Source organism: Erinaceus europaeus, chromosome 2 (assembly GCF_950295315.1).
Source record: "Erinaceus europaeus chromosome 2, mEriEur2.1, whole genome shotgun sequence".
Classification (NCBI taxonomy): domain Eukaryota; kingdom Metazoa; phylum Chordata; class Mammalia; order Eulipotyphla; family Erinaceidae; genus Erinaceus; species Erinaceus europaeus.
This window is the reverse complement of record NC_080163.1, coordinates 6425939-6447425: the sequence shown is the minus strand read 5'-3', so window position 1 is coordinate 6447425 and position 21487 is coordinate 6425939. Positions and strand designations below refer to the sequence as shown.

At 58.4% G+C, this 21487-nt stretch overlaps 2 protein-coding genes, 1 long non-coding RNA gene and 1 other non-coding gene across 6 annotated transcripts; 2 read left to right on the top strand and 2 right to left on the bottom strand.

The window, feature by feature from the left end:
* Positions 1-1749: 1749 nt before the first annotated feature.
* LOC132537364 (small nucleolar RNA SNORD45) lies at positions 1750-1825 on the bottom strand. The gene has a single exon (XR_009548806.1). It is a non-coding gene; the product is annotated as a small nucleolar RNA SNORD45 (small nucleolar RNA).
* A 2040-nt stretch (positions 1826-3865) lies between these two features.
* DNAAF3 (dynein axonemal assembly factor 3) lies at positions 3866-11051 on the top strand. 2 transcript variants are annotated; one of them, XM_016193461.2, is made up of 12 exons: positions 3866-3976; positions 4088-4176; positions 4444-4586; positions 4886-4979; positions 6280-6437; positions 6560-6742; positions 6834-6959; positions 7065-7187; positions 7258-7375; positions 9394-9493; positions 9980-10054; positions 10136-11051. In XM_016193461.2, the coding sequence occupies exons 2-12, from the start codon at positions 4092-4094 to the stop codon at positions 10638-10640; spliced, it is 1710 nt and encodes a 569-aa protein (XP_016048947.2). In that variant the 5' UTR covers positions 3866-3976; positions 4088-4091; the 3' UTR covers positions 10641-11051. The 2 variants fall into 2 exon arrangements, with proteins under 2 accessions (XP_016048947.2, XP_060031771.1); XM_060175788.1 differs by having other exon boundaries at positions 3915-3976; positions 4300-4586.
* Positions 8047-10279, bottom strand: LOC132533771 (uncharacterized). Its single transcript, XR_009545541.1, has 2 exons — positions 10140-10279; positions 8047-8260 (listed from the first exon to the last, which is right to left on the bottom strand). It is a non-coding gene; the product is annotated as an uncharacterized LOC132533771 (long non-coding RNA).
* A 511-nt stretch (positions 11052-11562) lies between the features above and the next one.
* On the top strand, positions 11563-15793 carry TNNI3 (troponin I3, cardiac type). Of its 2 annotated transcripts, XM_007535168.2 has the most exons (8): positions 11598-11693; positions 11944-11956; positions 12080-12166; positions 12451-12492; positions 12711-12842; positions 13845-13934; positions 14325-14501; positions 15666-15793. In XM_007535168.2, the coding sequence occupies exons 1-8, from the start codon at positions 11683-11685 to the stop codon at positions 15747-15749; spliced, it is 636 nt and encodes a 211-aa protein (XP_007535230.1). In that variant the 5' UTR covers positions 11598-11682; the 3' UTR covers positions 15750-15793. The 2 variants fall into 2 exon arrangements, with proteins under 2 accessions (XP_060031780.1, XP_007535230.1); XM_060175797.1 differs by lacking the exon at positions 12711-12842 and having other exon boundaries at positions 11563-11693.
* Positions 15794-21487: the final 5694 nt, after the last annotated feature.

Sequence of the window (21487 nt, the reverse complement as noted above, 5' to 3'; positions counted from 1 at the left end):
TCACCACCCGGCCCCACCATGACACCTTTCCGCTGTTCACGGAGCTTCCCTGGGTCTTGGCGCAGTTCCCCTGCACGGTAAGGTATGCGCTTCGCCAGGTGAGCTATCTCTCAGCCTCAACATCTCAGTTCTGTTGACAAATTCTTCCTGCCAGTCTGAGTCTAGGAAAGTCAGTAATTTCTGTGGCTGCCCCTTCATTTCATCCCAGACAGGATTTTCAGGTGACAGACAAACGTTCATGAAGTTTTCCAGAGAACTCTTTTTTAAATATGTATTTATTCCTTTTTGTTGCCCTTGTGTTTTTTTTTTTATTGTTGTAGTAATTATTGTTGTTGTTATTGATGTCATCATTGTCGGATAGGACAGAGAGAAATGGAGAGAGGAGGGAAAGACAGAGGGGGAGAGGGGGTCGGGCAGTGGCGCAGCGGGTTAAGCGCATGTGGCGCAAAGCACAAGGACCGGTGTAAGGATCCCGGTTCGAGCCCCGGCTCCCCATCTGCAGGGGAGTCGTTTCACAGGCGGTGAAGCAGGTCTGCAGGTGTCTGTCTTTCTCTCCCCCTCTCTGTCTTCCCCTCCTCTCTCCATTTCTCTCTGTTCTATCCAACAACGAATAGCGTCAACAAAGGCAATAATAATTTCCACAACGAGGCTACAACAACAAGGGCAACCAAAGGGGGAAAAATGGCCTCCAGGAGCGGTGGATTCATGGTGCAGGCACTGAGCCAGCAATAATCCTGGAGGAAAAAAAAAAAAAAAAGACAGAGGGGGAGAAAAAGACAGACACCTGCAGACCTGCTTCACCTGTGAAGCGACTCCCCTGCAGGTGGGGACCCGGAGGCTCGAACCGGAATCCTTAAGCCGGTCCTTGTGCATTGCGCCACCTGCGCTTAACCCATTGCGCTACTGCTCCACTCCCCAGAGAACTCTTTAAAAAAATTTTTTTATATCTTTATTTATGTATTGGATAGAGACAGCCAGAAATTGAGAGGAGGGAAGCTAGAGAGGGAGAGAGACAGAAAGATACCTGCAAACCTGCTTCACCACTCGCAAAGCTTTCCCCCTGCCGGTGGGGACCAGGGGCTCGAACCCAAGTCCTTGTGCACTGTAGTGTGGGCGCTCAACCAAGTGCACCACCACCTGGCCTCCAGAGAACTCTTTAAACAGGGTAAAAGGAAATGGGAATGGAGGATCCGCAAGTGCTAAGGAAAGAAGCCAACTTGGTCCTAGCCTTGCTGGGGGCCAGTGGGAAAAAAGAAGTCAGATAAATTACACCGTGTTGTGACCCTCATAAAACCATGGAATTAAAAACAAAATGCTCTGAAGGAGCTGGGAGACAGCTCTCTCAGTAGAGACCTGAGTTTGAGCCATTGGCATCAATGAATCTACTAATGCACAATGAATCTACTAATATTGGCAACCATTCCTCACCTCCTCATTTTTTGTTATATAGGACAGAGAGAACTTGAGAGGGGAGGGGAGATAGAAAAGGAAAGAGGGAAGCCGGGTGGTGGCACACCTGATTGAATGCACATATTACAATGCACCAGGACCCAGGTTCAAACCCCTGGTTCCCATCTCCAAGGGGAAAGCTTTGTGAATGGTGAAGGAAGCAGTGCTGCAAATGTCTCTCTGTCTCTTTCCCTCTCTATCACCCTTCCCTTCTAGATTTCTTTCTCTCTCTTTTTTAATGCATAGATACACATTTCCTTTTGTTGCCCTTTTTGTTTTATTGTTGTAGTCATTTTCCCCAAGTTCTCAGTGTAATTCTAGAGCTAAAGTGCTATACACATCGGCTTTAATGTCAGATGATACATGCCAAAACATCTATTGTTTTAGTTATTATTGATGTCGTTGTTGTTGGATAGGAAAGAGAGAAAGGGGAGGGGAAGACAGAAAAGAAGAGAGACAGACACCTGCAGACCTGCTTCACCGCCTGTGAAGCGACTCCGCTGCAGGTGGGGAGCCAGGGGCTCAAACCAGGATCCTTACATTGGTCCTTGTACTTTGTGCCACATGCGCTTAACCCGCTGCACTACCGCCCAATTCCCTCATCTAGATTTCTGGTTGTCTCTATCCAATAAATAAATAAAGACAATAAAAACATTTTTAAGTGGTCCGGGAGGTGGTGCCGTGATAAAGCTTTGGACTCTTAAGCATGAGGTTCTGAGTTCGATCTCCGGTAGCACATGTGCCAGAGTGATGTCTGGTTCTTTCTCTTTCCTCCTATCTTTCTCATTAATAAATAAATAAAATATTTTAAAAAAATTTTAAAAAACAAGAGGGGGCTGGGCGGTAGCATAGCACAAGTGGTGAAGCAGTGCTTGGGTTGGCCTCTCTCTCTTGCTCCCCCTCCCCTCTCAGTTTCTCTGTCTCTATCCAAAATACATACATACATACATTGTTACTTTTTATTTATGAATTGATGAGAGAGGAAGAGAAGTGAGCGCTACAGCACAGCTCTGGCATCTGTGGCACTAGTGACTGAACTCAGAGCAGGGCTCTGATTCTCCTTCTTACTCATCCTCTTACTTTAATAATCAATAAAAGGATTTGAAATATTTATTTATTTGGTAACAAAAGAGATATACAGAAAGGAAGATACAGGCAGAGAGAGAGAGAGAGAGACCAGAGCCCTGCTCTGCTCTGGTTTATGGTGGTGGTGCTGGGGACTGAACCTGGGACCTCAGACTCTTAGGCATGAAAGTCTTTTTGCATAACCATTATGCTGTATTCCCAAGTCCTAAAATAAAATTTGAAAAATGTTTAAAACATTTATTTCAGGGGGCCAGGCGGTAGCGTAGCAGGTTAAGCGCACATGGCATAAAACACAAGGACCGGCATAAGGATCCCTGTTCGAGCCCCCGGCTCCCCACCTGCAGGCGGTCACTTTGCAAGCGGTGAAGCAGGTCTGCAGGTGTCTGGCCCTTTCTATCTCCCCTCCTCTCTCGATTTCTCTCTTATCCAACAACAACAATAGCGATGACAACAATAATAATGACAGGGAGTTGGGTGATAGCGTAGCGGGTTAAGTGAAGGTGGCACAAAGCACAAAGACCGGCGTAAGGATCCTGGTTGGAGCCCCCGGCTCCCCACCTGCAGGGGGATCACTTCACAGGCGGTGAAGCAGGTCTGCAGGTGTCTGTCTTTCTCTCCTCATCTCTGTCTTCCCCTCCTCTCTCCATTTCTCTCTGTCTTATCCAACAACGACGACATCAATAACAACAACAACAATCATAACTACAACAACAAAACAACAAGGGCAACAAAAGGGAATAAATAAATAAATAAATATTTAAATACGAATACTACTAATAATAATGACAACAACAAGGGTAACAAGGGCAACAAAATGGGAAAAATGGTCTCCAGGAGCAGTGGATTGGTAGTGCAAGCACTGCACCCCAGCGAGTCAGGGGCTCGAACCGGGTTCCTTACTCTGGTTCTAGTGCTTCTCGCCTTGTGCGCTGAACCCCTTGCACTACGGCACGTCCCCTGGGAAACTTTCTAAGTAGTGAAGCAGTGCGACAGGTCAGCATCTCTCTCCGTATTTCCCCTTCCTTCTCAATTTTTATCAAATTTACAAGTAATACATGTTTTTTTATTGTTTATTTTTTAAATAAATGTTTTTTAAACATTGAACTGCTCAGTCTCGCCTTCCAGATAGCTGGAGCCTCGGGCTCCGCCCACAGCCTGTCAGCCCCGCCCCTCCTGCCTCACGGTCGTCATGACAACCGCGTCCACATACTCACCTCGTCGGCCCCAGGGAAAAGACTCTCAGGACTTCCATTGGCCAGAAGTTTCTAGTGGGCAGGTCTCTCATGTTCTCATTGGTTATCTCTTCCGGCCCTGCCAGTCCACGCACTCCCATTGGCTGGTTTCTCGGAGAGGGCGGGAACATGGGTAGGGAAGGTGCAGAAGGCTGGTGTATTGGGGAGCAGGCTAGGAGGGGCCATCGGGGGTATCTGGAGGGATAAAGGTGAGCGGGGTGTCTCCTGACAGAAGAGGCGTGAGCTTAGGGGCGGTGGAGGGGCAAGGTGAGCGAGGCAGGCTGGGCGTTGGCGGCTTCCTAAAAGGCGTGTCCCCGCAGGGCGATGACCACGCCGACGGGTTCGGGCTCGGGCTTCGGCACCGTGTCCTGGTGGGGCCTGTCCCCGGCGCTGGACCTGCAGGCTGAGAGTGAGTATCCCGCCAGGGGCCGCACACCGTCGGCCACTGCAGCGGCTGCTCCCGTAGGCGCGCAGGGGGCGCGCTAACGTTCTCTAAGCTCCAACGGCGGCTTGTGGTCCCTTTTGACTACAGATCCCGCCATGCTTAGAGGCAAAGCTCCCGTCGTTTCCTAGGCGAGAGGCGCGATGCATGCTGGGAGTTGTAGTCCTTAGTGCTGGGCGGCCGCAGGGGGTGTTGTGCAGGTGGCCCTACCGCCAGGGCCTGCCCTCTTGCCAGGTCCTCCTGTGGACCCAGACTCTCAGGCCGATCCAGAGCATGGCACCCCCGAGCTGGATGTGCTGCTGCTGGGTTCCGTGGACGGGAGGCACCTGCTGCGGACCTTGGCCCGGGCGGAACTCTGGCCTCGCCGGAGGATCAACGTGAGCTGGGGTTCTGGGGTCGCGCAAGAAAGAGGATGGAGATGGCCTTTGAGAGAGGAGGGGCCAGGGGCCTAGATGTCAGGGCGGCGGTGGCTGGGGACCCACCGGGGGAGAGGGAGGGGGAGGCGGGGATTGGGTTCGGGGAGTCCTGGGTTCACCTGGGAAGAACAGCCTAAGAACAGGACGGATAAGGTGGATTTTGAGCCTAGAGGGGTCAGTGTGGAGGGCAGCTGAGGTCTGGCGCTCTCGGAATCAGGGACACGGACGGCAGACTCCTCCTGCCCCGCCCGTCCTTCCAGTTCTATGTGCTGGAGAATAATCTGGAAGCTGTGGCCCGACACATGCTGATCTTCAGCCTCGCCCTGGAAGATCCTGAGAAGATGGGGCTGCACGGTGAGCCGCAGGGCCCCCTGCATCCTGGTCCCCAGCCACTCCCTCCTGGGACCCGGGCACTTCTTTGTGGCCACTAACATTCTGGGTGATTGCTCCTATTGCTTGCTTGTCTGCAAGCTTAGAGCTGGAGTTTCTCCAGCCTGGAAAACGGGGCTGAAGATAATAATGTCTTTTAGGAGAAATCCTACATGACACTCTCAGAACACAGTAAGCATTCAAACCCCCCTGCACAGGAGAAGCCCAGACGAGTTAAGCAGACCTGTGTGGACTCAGATGCTCAGCCGGCCTCAGAATGCCCTAGAGTGAATAATAATATCTATTTTTTTAAAAAATGATTTTATTAATCAAAGAGAAAGATAGGAGAGGGGAAAAAGAAAAACAGACATCATCTCTCTGGTACATATGCTGCTGGGGACCGAATTCAGGACTTCATGCTTGAGAGTCTATTGCTTTATTCACTGTGCCACCTCCCGGACCACCAAATAATAACATCTAAACTGCATCTAAATAAAGAAATAGATCTGGGGGTCGACACCATGGTGGTTATGCAAAGGGAGTCCCATGCCTGAGGCTCCAACACCACCAGAGACAGAGCTGAGCAGTGCTCTGGGAAAAAATACAAACAAAACCACCCCCCCATTCTTTTTTCTTTTTTCCCATTCTTTTTTCCTTTTCTCTTTTAAATAGTTATTCCCTTTTGTTGCCCTTGTTTTTTTTATTGTTGTCATATTATTATTGTTGTTGTTATTGATGTCGTCGTTGTTGGATAGGACATAGAGAAATGGAGAGAGGAGGGGAAGACAGAGAGGAGGAGAGACAGATAGACACCTGCAGACCTGCTTCACCGCCTGTGAAGCGACTCCCCTGCAGGTGGGAAGCCAGGGCTCTAACCGGGATCCTTACTCCGGTCCTTGCGTTTTGTGCCACGTGCACTTAACTCGCTGTGCTACCGCCGGACTCCCTCCCCCCGTTCTTTCTTGTAACTGTAAGAAACAATTTGTGTGTAACCAACTAAATTTAAATAATTTCTCTCAAGATCAAAACGAAATAGTGTGTGTGTGTGTGTGTGTGCCTTAAACAACGGAACTTACAATTCTCCATGGGATTAAAATGATCGGATGCCAAGCTGTAACATGCCAACTCCCATGTTTTCCAAGGCGTGGAAAACGGGGCATGAAAGCTGGGCTGAGAGCTGCCTGGTGCGGGGGAGGCCGGGAAATGGATATGAAGAAATGAAGAGGGGGTGCTTTCTCCTCTGCCTGGGGGTTCACTCCTCTCTCTCCCCGCACCCCGTCTGCAGAGAAGAGCGAGACGTTCCTGGAGGTGTGGGGCAACGCGCTGCTGCGCGCCCCGGTGGCCGCCTTCGTGCGCGCCCAGGCCGGGCGCCTGGCGGCCCTGGTCCCGGAGCCCGAGCGCCTGGCGCAGCAGCTGCCCTGGCTCAGCCTGGCGGCCCTCAAGGTGCCGGGGGTCCCGGGCCGGCGGGGGCGGGGGGCGAGCCCCGGGAAGCCAGCTCGGCGACCCCGCTGTGGGGTGGGGCGGCGGGGGTCCCACGGGCGCCCTCTCCCCCTGCGCGCCCGCAGTTCCGCGAGCGCGACGCGCTGGAGGCCGTGTTCCGCTTCTGGACGGGCGGGGACCGGGCCCCCGAGACCTTCCCGGTGAGCCGCCTGTGGGACTCTCGGCTGCGCCACTACCTGGGCTCCCGCTACGACTCCCGGCGCGGCGTCAGCGACTGGGACCTGCACATGAAGCTGCACGACCGCGGGGTGAGGGGCTGGGGACCCCTGGGGGCCCGTCTTGACTGGGAATGGCACAGAGAGCCGCATTTACCAAATTCCCAGAGCTCCCCCGCTCCAGGCCCGAGTCATCCACACCCGCGAGTTCCGTCGCTGGAGGGACACGGGCGTCGCCTTCGAGCCCCGGGACCCGGGCGCCTACCACGTGCCCAACCGGACCCTGGCGTCGGGCCGCCTGCTGAGCCACGTGCGTGCACCCCCGCCCCCAGGGTGCCCCCCCGGGATGTGCCCGCGGGCTGCCTCCCCTCTCCCCGTGCGCGCCAGCACCGACCCGACCTCACCTCTTGCTCAGCGCGGGGAGCGCGTGTCTGCGCGCGGGTACTGGGGGGACATCGCCACGGGGCCTTTCGTGGCCTTCGGCATCGAAGCGGACGACCAGAGCCTCCTGGGCACCAGCAACGGGCAGCCGGTGAAGGTGAGCGGGCGGGGCCCTGGGAGGGGCGGGCCCCCGTCCTGCGACCCCCAACACCGGCTCCCTTCCCCAGACTGCGGGCGAGATCACGCAGCACAATGTGACGGAGTTGTTGCGGGAGGTGACCGCGAGGGGGCGCGCGCGAGCCGCCACCGGAGGCCCGGAGCAGGTGTCTGCAGGTGCGGACCCAGGTGAGTGTCTCTGGGAGCCCGGACCTTGACTCCCGACACCTGCGTGGCATGGACCCAGCGCCATGCCCGCCTCGGGCCCCAGGTGTCCTCGTCCCTGTGCCGTGAGTGTTAGCTCATCCCCACCCCCCAATAATGAGAGGGAGAGAAATGCATTCACTCTGGCCCATGCGATACTACTCAGCTCTGGTTTTTGGTTTTTGGTGCTGGGGACTGAAGAATCTGGGACCTTTGGTGCCTCAGGCATGAGAGTCTCTTGCATAACCATTATGCTATCTCCCCAGCCCACTTGCTTTTCTTTTTAATATTTATTTTATTTGTTATGACAGAAATTGAGAGATAAGGGGGAGAGAGGGGGAGAGAGACACCTGTAGCGCTGTCCCACCGCTCGTGAAGCTTCCCCCCTGCAGGTGGGGAGTTCAGGCTTGAACCTGGGTCCTTGTGCCCAGTAACACCTGCACTTCACCAGGTGAGCCACGGCATGGTCCCTGTGGATCTCTTGCTGGAGAATCCAGTGCCTTATCCACTGGGCCACTCCTGGGTTGCCATTATTTATTTATTTATTTTAATTTCTTTATTGGGGGATTAATGGTTTACAGTCGACAGTAAAATACAATAGTTTGTACGTGTGTAACATTTCTCAGTTTTCCACATGACAATTCAACCCCACTAGGTCCTATTTTTATAATTTCAATAGTAATTTTAAATATATTCATTTTTTTTTTTACATAAAGAAGCAGAGAGATCACAGCTTCTTCAGTGCAGTGGGGGCTGGGCTCGAACAGCACGGCAAAGCAGCGCCTTATCCAAGTGAGCTACTTAGTGGGTCCAACATGCCCCACAGGAGCAGTGAGTTCACTGTACAGGCACCAAGCCCCGGAGATGACCCTGGTGGCAATCAAGATAAAAAGACTAATAATTAATTGTGGCCCCGTAAGTGGTCCAGTGGCTAGAGAACTGGACTCTCAGGCATGAGGTCCCAAGTTCAATCCCCAGCGTCACATCTCCAGTGTGTTCTTTTTCTCACAGACAAATCAATATTCATCTGTTGTGGCCCGGGAGAGGACTCAGTGACGAGAGCACCAGTTCCCTGCCGTCCTCTGCACCAGAGAGACACTGGTTCTCTCTTGTTCTCTCGCTAATAAATATTTCTAATTTAAAAATTACCATTATTTATCAAACAGAGAGAAACTGAGGGGGCTGGGTAGTGGAGCACTCAGTTAAGCGCACGTATTACCAGGTGCAAGGATGCGGGTTCGAGCGCTTGCTCCCCACCTGCAAAGGGTCCGCTTCACATGCAGTGAAGTAGGACTGCAGGCATCCAGATTTCTCCCCCTCTCTCTAGCTTCCATCCTCTCTCAATTTCTCTCTGACCTATCTAATAAAAATTAGAAAGGAAAAGGAAACATATGGCCACTGGGAGCAGAGAATTTGTAGTGCTGGCACCAAGCCCCAGTGATAACCTGGAGGCAGAGAGAAAGAGAGAGAGAGACAGAGAGAGAGAGACAGAGAGGGAAGGAGGATACAGAGAGGAAGAGAGAGAGACACCTGCCACCACAATTCACCACTGCTGAAGCTTCCCCCTGCAGGTGGTGTCAGGGCCTTGAACCTGGGTCCTTGAGTATTGTGACACATGTGATCAGCCAGGTGTGCCACCACCCAGCCCCTCCATATTTTAAGATTTGTTATTGTATCATAATGAGAGGACCGACCGAGAGCCTCACTCTGGCAGAGAAGGCCCTGGGATAGAAGTTGGACCCTCACGCTCCCTGCTCAGCACTGTGCGGCAGGGCAGGGTGGATGCGTGGACCTCCCTCCCTCACTCCTGCAGCAGGAGACTCCATGCATCTGGGTCCCAGCCGGTGTCCTGGGCCTCGGGACGCCCCGAGGGCCAAGCTCTCCCCCCTTGGCTCAGTGTCTGTAAAACGGTCTAGGCCGGTGGAGCCAATGTCCCAGAGTTTACTGCAGGAATTGGCTCAAGAGAAAGGAGCCGCTGCCTAAGGCCGCAGGTCTCCCCACAGAGCCCTTCATGCTGCACTTCCTGCCCCTCGGCTCCGCACAGACCCTGCACCACAAAGGCTGCTACAAGGGACATTTCCAGCTGCTCTACGTGGCCTGTGGGTGAGAGACTGGGGGTCCAAGGCTCCTACCCTCACCGTCACCCTCACAAAAGGCTCCATCAGGCCTATTCTCCCGCATCCAGGCGCCCCGCCCCTCCTCCCCAACACCCAGGGGTCCCCCAGCCTCTCCTCCACACACCCAGGGGTCCCTAGCCCCTCTTCTCACACCCAGGGACCTCCAGCCCCTCGTCCCTCACACCCAGGGGTCCCCCAGCCCCTCCTCCTCACACCCAGGGGTCCCCAGCCCCTCCTCCTCACACCCAGGGGTACCTCAGTCCCCGCCTCCCTCACACCCAGGGGTCCCCAGCCCCTCCTCCCTCACACCCAGGGTCCCCAGCCCCTCCTCCCTCACACCCAGGGTCCCCAGCCCCTCCTCCCCACACCCAGGGGTCCCCCAGCCCCTCCTCCTCACACCCAGGGGTCCCCCAGCCCCTCCTCCCTCACACCCAGGGGTCCAGTCCTTGAAACCCTCCCCCTCTCTCCTCAGGATGGTGCATTTTCTCAGCCCTGAGCTCGGGGCCTGCGTGGCCCCGGGAGGACGCCTGGTTGTGGAACTAGCCCGGTGAGCCAGCGCCACGCAGGGCAGGGGACCTCCAGGCCTGGGGCCCGAGGCCAGGCCTCTGATCACCGCTTCCCAGCGCAGGTACCTGGTGGATCTGCGGCAGGAGCAACTGCGGGACTTCTCCAGCCGGGTCGGGGAGCTGGCCCGGACGGCAGGGTTCACCCCGCTGCCCGGGGCCCGACCCTCGGAGACCTTCGCCCGATTTTGCAAGGCCCAGCAGAGCTCTCCTAGCCGCGGAGTGGACACCGGAGTGGAGTCCCGGTCCCCAGCAGATCGAGCCCCGCCCCCAGAGGACAGGGCCCCGCCCCCAGAAACCCTGGTCCCGCCCCCAGAGGACAGGGCCCCGCCCCCAGAAACTCTGGTCTCGCCCCCAGAGGACAGGGCCCCGCCCCCAGAAACCCTGGTCCCGCCCCCAGAGGACAGGGCCCCGCCCCTAGAAACCCTGGTCTCCGCCCCAGAAACCCTGGTCCCGCCCCCAGAGGACAGGGCCCCGCCCCCAGAAACCCTGGTCTCCGCCCCAGAAACTCTGGCCCCGCCCCCAGAAGACAGGGTCCCACCTCCAGGAACCCCTGGCCCCGCCCTCTGATGCCCCCACTCACGCCCACCTCCAGTGGCCCTCTGAGTAACAGGCTTCACTGAAATTCTGTTTCTACCCTAGAAGGCTTTGGCTCCCCTCATGAGGGAATCTGATCCTCCAAGCCCAGCAGGAGAGTCCAGCAGGAACACCCTCCCCCACCCAAGCCCTGGATTGCACCCCCCCCTCCCCCAGCTCCTGCTCCCAACATTCTCAGCTCGACCTTGAGCCTGGGGTTGGGGGGAGAAAGCTGCTGTAATTCCCCATTCCCTTCCGGGACCCTCCATGGTGCTTCTAGAACTGTACACCCCTCTCCCAGACTCTTACCGGGGACCAGCTCCCCCGGGGGTCCCCATCTCCCCACCGCCTCCCTGGGGGTGCGGTGCACCCACATAATCCAAGTAAAGACAGTAGGTCCACTTCTCCGTGTGTCCTCCGTGTGCTGTCTGTCTGCGGGGCTGGGGGTGGGCAGCAGACGGAGCCCAGAGCTCGGGGCTTCCTCGTGGGCGGGGGTAACTGTGATGTGCCCACCACTGCATCTTCGCGTCAGATTTGGGCAGATAAACTGACCATAAGATGGGGGAGTGTCCAAACGTGTGGAGAGTGACATTTAGTGAGGGAGGGGTCTACATTCCTGAGGACGGGGTGACAGAGGGTCTATCCCTGGATTCGTGGCGAGGGGCTGGGTGACCCTTGGGCCGAGGGAGGTCTGGGGGACCCCTGGACCTGGAAGACCCCTGGGCCTGGGGGAGGAGGGGCTGGGACTGGGGGACCTCCGGGCCTGGGGGGACCCCCGGGTGGGGGAGGAGGGTCTGGTCCCCTGGTCGGATTCCCAGAAGCCGAGGCAGAGGGGTGACCCTCCAGCTGGAGCGCGGCCACCCAGTCCTCACGCGCCCCGTTATCTCTCCTCCGGGGGGACGGGCGGGGGCCCGTATATTTAGCCCCTGTCCTCGCCCTTCATCTCAGTGTCCTCTGCGAGCAGCAAGCGGGCCCGGGAGGCAGACGGCATCCAGGGACCCTCAAGGTCATCGGGGGCGCGGCGTGTGCGCTCGGCATGGCGGACGAGTGAGTGAGGCTGGGGGCGGGACTGGGGGCCCCCGAGGGACCCGGCCTGCACGGCTGCGGGAGGGGATCCCGGGCTGCACGGCTGCGGGAGGGGACCCCGGGCTGCACGGCTGCGGGAGGGGACCCCGGGCTGCACGGCTGCGGGAGGGGATCCCGGGTTGCACGGCTGCGGGAGGGGATCCCGGGCTGCACGGCTGCGGGAGGGGGCGTCGGGCCGACCCCTGACCCGCTCCTCCCTCTCGCTCCGCAGCAGCGGCGACGCGGTGAGCACAAACAGGACCGGCAGGGCGGGGAGGCTACGCGGGGCGGGGGCGGGGTCTGGCTGCGGGGGTTGGAGGGACGAACGAGCGCCGCGGGATGACACGGCCGCCGCCCCCGCCCCCCAGGCCGGGGAGCCCAGGCCCGCGGCCAACCCGGTCCGACGGCGCTCCTCCGCCAACTACCGCGCCTACGCCAAGGAGCCGCACGCCAAGGTGAGGGCGGGGCCTGCATGCAGATAAGGCCACGCGCCGGGAGCCGTCCTCCTCCGACTCTGATTGGTCAGAGCTGCCTGTGGGCGGAGTTCTGCTGCTCCGGGAAATAAGTGGGCGGAGCCAGAGATCCAGATGGGCGGAGGGGGATAGGGGCGTGGCTTCCCTCTGGGGCGGGGCTGGAGGCGGGGCCAAAGCTGGGCCGGGCTCGACGGGGCGGGCTCTGCAGCCCCTCCCGGTTGAAGCCCTTCGGGACCCCTGAGTGTCGCTCCGCCTCCCTCCCGCAGAAGAAGTCTAAGATCTCCGCCTCAAGAAAGCTGCAGCTGAAGGTGGGAAGACGTATCGGTCGTCTAGGTGTCTGTAGAGGAGGGGCTTCCATGTGCGGGGGGGCGGGCCGCTGAACCTTGGGGGCGTGCCCTGGGCTGGGGCCTGCGGGTGATTGACACCTACTTGAGGGCGGGGCTCTCGCAGAGAGGGCGCCGCCCTGGGACCCGATGGCGGTCTGGATCCCGTGGTCCCGGCGGGGCTGCGCCCTTCCCCTCCGCAGACCCTGATGCTGCAGATGGCCAAGCAGGAGATAGAGCGCGAGGCGGAGGAGCGACGCGGGGAGAAGGGGCGGGCGCTGGGCACGCGCTGCCAGCCCCTGGAGCTGGACGGGCTGGGCATGGCTGAGCTGCAGGTACCTTCTGCTTGCTCTCTGCATCCTGGGGGCGCAGGGGTCAGGGCAGCTGCACGTCGCTCTGCTCAGAACCTCGGGTCCAGTCTCCATCCCTTAACTCGCAGGAGCTCAGAACTATAGCCTGCAGAGACTTAGAGCCTCAAAACCCAGAAGTCGTTGCCTAATTCTGCCAGATTCTGAGAGTGCCTGGCCACTAGCTCCTTTATTAGACGTCAGGAGGGTCCAGTGTCTTTTTTTTTATTATTATTATTAAGATTGTATTTATTTATTAATGAGAAAGATAGGAAGACAAGAGAAAGAACCAGGCATCACTCTGGCACATATGCTGCCAGGGATAGAACTCAGGACTTCATGCTTGAGAATCCAACACCTTATCCACTGCGCCACCTCCCGGACCACCCAATTTCTTTTTATTTTTTTTTAATCATCTTTATTTATTGGCTAGAGATAGCCAGAAATCAAGAAGGTGATGGGGGAGCAGAGAGACACCTGCAGCACTGCTTCACCACTTGCAAAGCTTTCCCCCTGCAGGTGGGGACCGGGGGCTCGAACCTGGGTCCTTGCGCATGGTAATACATGCGCTCAACCAGGTGTGCCACCACCCGCCCCCCCATTTCTTTTAAAAATATTTTCTTTTTTAAATATTTATTTATTGGGTAGAATCAGCAAGAAATTGGGAGGGGAGGGGGAGATAGAGAAGGAGAGAGACACAGAGACATCTGCAGCCCTGCTTCACCACTCACAAAGCTTCCCCCCTGCAAGTGGGGACTGGGGACTTGAACCTGGTTCCTTGAGCATTGTCATAGGTGTGTTCGCTCAATCAGGTGTGCCACCACCCCGCCCCAGGAAGTCCTTGAGATGTCCAGTCCCCCACCCTCAGGCTCTGGGGTGCTCCAGTCCCTCCTCCCTCAAAGCAGGGACTCAGACCCTCAGTCCCTCCCCCCTGAGGCCCAGGGGTCCAGGCCCCAGCCTTCCCCCATTGCACACCCCACCGCCCCCTAGGACTTGTGCCGGAAGCTGCATGCCCGCATGGACAAGGTGGACGAGGAGAGATATGACGTGGAGACAAAAGTCACCAAGAACGTCTCCGAGGTGGGAGGCCCCGGGCAGCTGGTGGCCTTCAGGGAGGGTGATTCAGTCTCCAGGAGACGTGGCGCAGCGCTGAGGCCCTGGTGGAGCAGGGGTGCATCTGGGACGAGTAAAGGGCCGGACGTGGCCCCAGGCAGAAAACACGTTTGTGTTAACGGGATGGTGCGGCTGGAGGGTTAGGTGCCGGTGACGAGGCCCAGGCCGTGGCTGGCTTTCAGGGTGGAGACCGAGCAGATCTGGGAGGGCCCTGCTTCCAGGACAAGGTGCTTAGGCTCGGTCCCTGTGGTGGTGGGAGCCTGAGCCGGGGAGCCCGGGTGTGCCTGCGGGTAGGGGGGCGGGGGGCTGGGGAGGAGCGGCAGGAGCGGCCTCCACCTCCCCTGTGGCCACCTGCAGATAGCGGACCTGACTCAGAAGATCTACGACCTCCGGGGCAAGTTCAAGCGGCCCACCCTGCGCAGGGTGCGCATCTCTGCGGACGCCATGATGCAGGCGCTGCTGGGCACGCGGGCCAAGGAGTCGCTGGACCTGCGGGCTCACCTCAAGCAGGTGAAGAAGGAGGACACGGAGAAGGTGAGTGTCGGGAGGCAGGAGCCGGGGCGCTAGGGAGAGCGGGCGGGGGGGGGGGCGCAGCCGTCCCAGGGTCTGGGCTGAGGGCAGAAGGCACCTGGAGTGGAGGGAGGGGCAGGCACCTGGTGAGACCCGCTCCTCCCCAGCCCCCCGCCCCCCTTCCTGGCGGCGCACCCGGGCTCCGGGCTCCCCGGCTCAGGCTCCCACCACCACAGGGACCAAGCCTAAGCACCTTGTCCTGGAAGCAGGGCCCTCCCAGATACCCGGGAAGTATAGGAGGGACACTGAGAGAGTACAGGAGGCAGACTGGAAGTGAATGAGAAAGCAAGAAGTAGGTAAGAGAGACAAGAAGAGAGACTGAAGTACATGACAGCATGTGGGGCGGAGGCAGATAGCTTCGTGGTTCTGCAAGGAGACTCTCCTGCCTGAGGCTCCTAAGTCCCAAGTTCAATCCCCCACACCACCAGAAGCCAGAGCCGAGCAGGGTTCTGGTAAAACCAAACAAACCATGAGAGTATGTGCAGAAAACAGGATATGTGGAGCGGGGGGGGGGGGGGGGGGGAGACAGCATAACGGTTACGCAGAGACTCTCCTGCCTGAGGCTCCAAAGTCCCCTCATGCATTTCCTAGTCTTGCATACACTTCCCCCCTTTCCTCTCTCTCCCTCCCTCCCTCTCTCCTTTCAGTCTCTTCGTTACTTCCTGCCTCTTTTGTATTTCCAGTTTTCTTTACTTTCTTTTATTTTCAAAGTTCTTTATTTGACTATTACTACCACGACCACTACTATTAACCAGCGCACTGCTCAGCTCTGCCTTTTGGTGGTGTGGGGGATTGAACCTAGGGCCTTAGAGCCTCACACATGAAGTCCATCCTGCTGTCTTCCCAGCCCTAGAAGGTGTCGTGCTGTCTCTCCACACCCTCCCTCTGTCTCTCAGTCTGCAAAAGTCAGCCAGGAGAGGGGAAGTCCCAGTGGTGACAAAAAGAGAGACAGGAAGTGACTCAGAAAGACAAGAAGGGGATAGCAAGAAGGAAGGGGACAGAGGGAAGAGTGAGGGGTGGGCGGGCAGCGTTCCAGGACCCGCTCCTGGCCAGGCCCCGGCAGGTGGAGGGCTGCAGGGAGGCGAGGCCCTGACCCCCCCCCCCGCCCCCACCCCCTCCACCCCCCAGGAGAACCGGGAGGTTGGAGACTGGCGCAAGAACATCGACGCGCTGAGCGGCATGGAAGGCCGCAAGAAGAAGTTTGAGGGCTGAGGCCCCAGAGGGTCCTGTGGAATAAAGCTTCTCTCTGAGCTGCAGCCATTGTGTCTACCCTGGGGAGGGGGCACAGGTGTTGGGCTGGAGAACTCCCCCCCACACACACACACACACATAGCCCAAACCACAGCCTACTAGGAGCTGAGCTGCTCTGGGGGTGGGGGGGCATTCTCAGCTCCTCTGCCCCGGGACGGACGGGGTGACAGAAAGTCTGAGACTAAGGCCCGAGAGGGAGACAAGGAGGGAGACAGGGAGGGAGAGCAGAGCCTCCTGGAGAGAGGGAGAAGGACAGTGGTCGGGGAGGGAGGCAGGGCTGTCGGGCTGAGCTTCACTGACGGGAGACAGACGACCCGGGACTCATGGCCGAGCTGTAGGCAGTATCTCTTTATTCATGCAGGACGCAGCACAATCTAAGCCGAGCTAAACTAAAACTAAAAAACTAAACTAAAACGAACAATGTTGTCTTTATATATACTTCCCAAGTAGGGTGGGAACAGGATGCGACACAGAGAGGGTGGGGAGAAAAGTGACTGGTGAATATCAGGGTGTGACAAGGAGAGGGGGCGGAGCAGGCGAGAATTCTACCACTGAACCACCAATGCCCTGGAGGGAGGGTGGTGCTTTATGTAAATGTAAAAGTGATTTATGTAAATAGACCGCAGCTTTGAGTGGGATCAAACCAATCCCTATACAGGCATACTGGTGCTTGGTTAAGCAGAAGCCTGGGGGAGCTGGCATACTACCCAGCACGGGGCCATGTTTAAAGCACCGGGCTCGGCTCAGGCCCGAGGTGCCAAGTTCCAGCTCTGGCATCACGTGTGCCAGAGGGATACTCTGGTCCCCACCCCGCTCTCTCCTCATTACCAAAGACACACATCTTTGTTGTTTGTGAGTTCTTAAAGACGGACCCAGGTTCAAACTGGACCCATGTCCACTGCCATGGAAAAAACGTTCTGCTGCTAAGGCCTTTCTCTCTGTAATTGCTTTTTAATTTTTTTTTTGTTATCTTTATTTATTGGATAGACAGCTAGAAGTTGAGAAGGAAGGGGGTAATAGAGAGGGAGAGAGACAGACACCTGCAGCCCTACTTCACCACTGGTAAAGCTTTCCCCCCTGCAGGTGGGGGCCAGGGCCTCGAACCTGGGTCCTTGTGCACTGGAATATGTGCGCTGCCATCCGGCCCTTCTGTCTCTATCTGAAAAAAGCCACGCTGAAGGGGTGAAGTCCTGGAAAACACTATATAAAAGAGTAAATAAATAGAAAGAGAGAGGCCCTGTGGGGAGGTTGCACAGAGCTTACAAGCATGAGGTCATGAATTTGATTCCTGGCTCCACATATGCCAGTGATGCTCTGGTTCTCTCTCTCTCTTTCTCATTAAAAATGTCTTAAAAGGGGGTCGGGCAGTGGCGCAGTGGGTTTGGGCGCATGTGGCGCAAAGCGCAAGGACCGGCGTAGGGATCCCGGTTCGAGCCCCCGGCTCCCCACCTGCAGGGGAGTCGCTTCCCAGGCGGTGAAGCAGGTCTTCAGGTGTCTATCTTTCTCTCCCCCTCTCTGTCTTCCCCTCCTCTCTCCGTTTCTCTCTGTCCTATCCAACAATGAACAACATCAACAATGGCAATAATAGTAACCACAACGAGGCTACAACAAAAGGGGGAAAAAATGGCCTCCAGGAGCGGTGGATTCATGGTGCAGGCACCGAGCCCAGCAATAACCCTGGAGGAAAAAAAAAAATGTCTTAAAAAAGAAAAAAAAAGAAACAGTGGTCCAGGCGGTGGCGCACCTGGTTAAGCAGACACATTACAGTGCACAAGAACCCAGGTTCAAGTCCCCACCTGCAGGGGGAGAGCTTCATGAGAGGTAAAGCAGGGCTGCAGGTGTCTCTCTCTCTCTCCCTCTCCTCTCAATTTCTCTCTGTCTCTATCCAATAATATAGGAATAAATAAAAAGTATTAAAAAATGAAAACATTTAATTAAAAACAAGAAAAGAAACAAGAGACCTGGAAAGAGACCAATCGGGATCCACAGAGCCAGAGAGAGGGAAACAGACACATCCAGGGAGGGACAGACGGACCAGGAGACACAGCAACAGACAGATGCAGAGGCCTCACAGAAATGCAGAGACAAGAGCACAGACACAGAGGCTCCACGCTGAGACAGACACCCCAGAAATACACAGGGGCAGAGACCGAGTCTCTCCTGAAGTTCAAGGTCAGGGCTGGACTGGGGAGGAGGGACAATAAAAAAGATCAGTGTCAGATGCAGATGGGGGTGGGAGGCCCCCTGAACCTGATGCCCCCCTTCCCCCCACACACCTGCTTCCCTGCTTTAGTGCCTGTTGTCACCCGACTGGAATTCTGGGTGGCAGAGGAGGGGTGGGGCTGGGGAGGGGGAGACACACAGATGGGGAGTCAGAGACGTGGGGGCAGTGGAAACCAGAGCTCAATGCCTCCTGACTACAGTCTTTCTCTAAGGACCTACTGTGTGCCTGGTCCTGAGACTCAAGGCACAGAGTGTGTTTGCTGGAGGGGACTTAGGTAGGGAGCCCAGACCTGGGTCCCTGCAGCATTGAGGTTTGGTCGGGTGAGGAGAGGGTTGGGAGGGGCTCTGCATCAGAGTAGGGGTGGGGCAGGCCCCAGCGAGGGACTCTGGGGGACTGGGATATTCTCCCCTCCCCTGGCTGGGCGGGGCTGGGCCACCATATAAAGGAAGACACCCGTCCTCTGCAGGACTCTGCCATCAGCACCCCTGAAGACCCAGCCTAAGGTAAGGGCACAAGGTGTAGCACGGGGGTCCCAGGGGCTGGGGATGCAGAGCAAAGTGTCTTTGGGGGTCAGAGTATCTGGGGGGAGGATCTCGGTGTCCAGGAAGGGGGCCTTTTAACAGGTTGGGGGCAGGGCTGGGGTGACAGCACAGCGGTTCTGCAAACGATCTTCATGCCTGATGCTCTGAGGTCCCAAGTTCAATCCCCAGCACCACCATTAGCCAGAGCTGAGCAGGGATCTGGGGGAAAAAGTGGGGGGGGGGATCTGGGCTTGAATGTCAAACCAGAGCTGAGCGGTGCTCTCATGTCTCTCTCATTAAAGTAAAACTATATTTATGGGGGTGTCAGTTCTGGACGCATGAGGATTTGCTGGTCCTTAGGAACAGAAGGCATCATAAATCACTGCAATTTGGGGGTTCATCACCTTGGGGAGACTCAGGACTGGGAGTGTAAGGAGGGGTTGGGTGAGGTCCCTGCATGGCTGGGGTGAAGTGAGGAGACAGGTGGGCAGACACCCATGGCGGGGGGGGGGGGGCACAGACGACTAATTCTCCTGCGGGCCACCTTCCTCCAATCCCTTACAGATGTCCCCTGTGTCACCATCTGTGACATCCCCCAGAATAGCTCCTGGCCATGGCACAGCTATTGTGTCTGGGCCCTTCCCACATGCCTTCTAATCCCACCCTGATCAGATTCCCACAGACTGTCAGGAGATCAGTGAGGACAGCTGCGGGGGGAGGGGGGAAGTAGGAAAAAGAGTAGGGGTGGTTGGAGCTCCTAAATATCCTCTAATCCCTGTCCCGGGGGACATTAGGAGGTCCGCACTCAACCCTTCCAGACCCAGGGTTCCCTCAGACCCTCCTTCACATACAGATGTCCCCCAGCCCCTCATCCTCACACCCAGGGGTCCCCAGCCCCTCCTCCTCACACCTAGGAGACAGCCAGCCCCTCCTCCTCACACCCAAGGGTCCCCCAGCCCCTCCTCCCCCAAAACAGGGGGTCCCAAGCCGCTCCTCCCTCACACCTAGGGGTCCCCCAAACCCACCTCCCTCACACCCAAAAGTCCCCAGCCACTCTTCTCACACCCAGGGGTCACCCAGCCCCTCCTCCCTCACACCCAGGGGTCCCCAGCCCCTCCTCCTCACACCTAGGAGACAGCCAGCCCCTCCTCCTCACACCCAAGGGTCCCCCAGCCCCTCCTCCCCCAAAACAGGGGGTCCCAAGCCGCTCCTCCCTCACACCTAGGGGTCCCCCAAACCCACCTCCCTCACACCCAAAAGTCCCCAGCCACTCTTCTCACACCCAGGGGTCACCCAGCCCCTCCTCCCTCACACCCAGGGGTCCCCAGCCCCTCCTCCCTCACACCCAGGGGTCCCCCAGCCCCTCCTCCCTCACACCCAGGGGTCCCCAGCCCCTCCTCCTCACACCCAGGGGTCCCCCAGCCCCTCCTCCCTCACACCCAGGGGTCCCCAGCCCCTCCTCCCTCACACCGAGGGGTCCCCAGCCCCTCCTCCTCACACCCAGGGGTCCTCAGCCCCTCCTCCCTCACACCCAGGGGTCCCCCAGCCCCTCCTCCTCACACCCAGGGGACCCCCAGCCCCTCCTCCCTCAAACCCAGGGGTCCCCCCGCCCCTCCTCCTCACACCCAGGGGTCCCCAGCCCCTCCTCCTCACACCCAGGGGACCCCAGCCCCTCCTCCCTCTACCCAGGGGTCCCCCAGCCCCTCCTCCTCACACCCAGGGGTCCCCAGCCCATCCTCCCTCACACCCAGGGGTCCCCCCAGCCCCGCATCCACACACCCAGGGGTCCCAAGCCCCTCCTCCCTCACACCCAGGGGTCCCCAGCCCCTCCTCCCTCAAACCCAGGGATCCCCCAGCCCCTCCTCCTCACACCCAGGGGTCCCCAGCCACTCCTACTCACACCCAGGGGTCCCCCAGCCCCTCCTCCTCACACCCAGGGGTCCCCAGCCCCTCCTCCTCACACCCAGGGGTCCCAAGCCCCTCCTCCCTCACACCCAGGGGTCCCCCAGCCCCTCCTCCCTCAAACCCAGGGGTCCCCCAGCCCCTCCTCCTCACACCCAGGGGTCCCCAGCCCCTCCTCCTCACACCCAGGGGACCCCAGCCCCTCTTCCCTCACACCCAGGGGTCCCCCAGCCCCTCCTCCTCACACCCAGGGGTCCCCAGCCCATCCTCCCTCACACCCAGGGGTCCCCCCAGCCCCTCCTCCTCACACCCAGGGGTCCCCAGCCCCTCCTCCCTCACACCCAGGGGTCCCCCCAGCCCCTCCTCCTCACACCCAGGGGTCCCCAGCCCATCCTCCCTCACACCCAGGGGTCCCCAGCCCCTCCTCCTCACACCCAGGTGTCCCCAGCCCCTCCTCCCTCACACCCAGGGGTCCCCAGCCCCTCCTCCTCACACCCAGGGGTCCCCCATCCCCTCCTCCCTCACACCCAGGGGTCCCCAGCCCCTCCTCCCTCACACCCAGGGGTCCCCAGCCCCTCCTCCCTCACACCCAGGGGTCCCCAGCCCCTCCTCCCTCACACCCAGGGATTCCCAGCCCCTCCTCCTCACACCCAGGGGTCCCCCAGCCCCTCCTCCATCACACCCAGGGGTCCCCCAGTCCCTCCTCCCTCACACCTAGGGATTCCCAGCCCCTCTTCCTCACACCCAGGGGTCCCCAGCCCCTCCTCCCTCACACCCAGGGATCCCCAGCCCCTCCTCCTCACACCCAGGGATCCCCAGCCCCTCCTCCCTCACACCCAGGGATCCCCAGCCCCTCCTCCTCACACCCAGGGGTCCCCCAGCCCCTCCTCCCTCACACCCAGGGGTCCCCCAGCCCCTCCCTCACACCCAGGGGTCCCCCAGCCCCTCCTCCCTCACACCCAGGGGTCCCCCAGCCCCTCCTCCCTCACACCCAGGGGTCCCCCAGCCCCTCCTCCCTCACACCCAGGGGTCCCCCAGCCACCCCCCAGCCC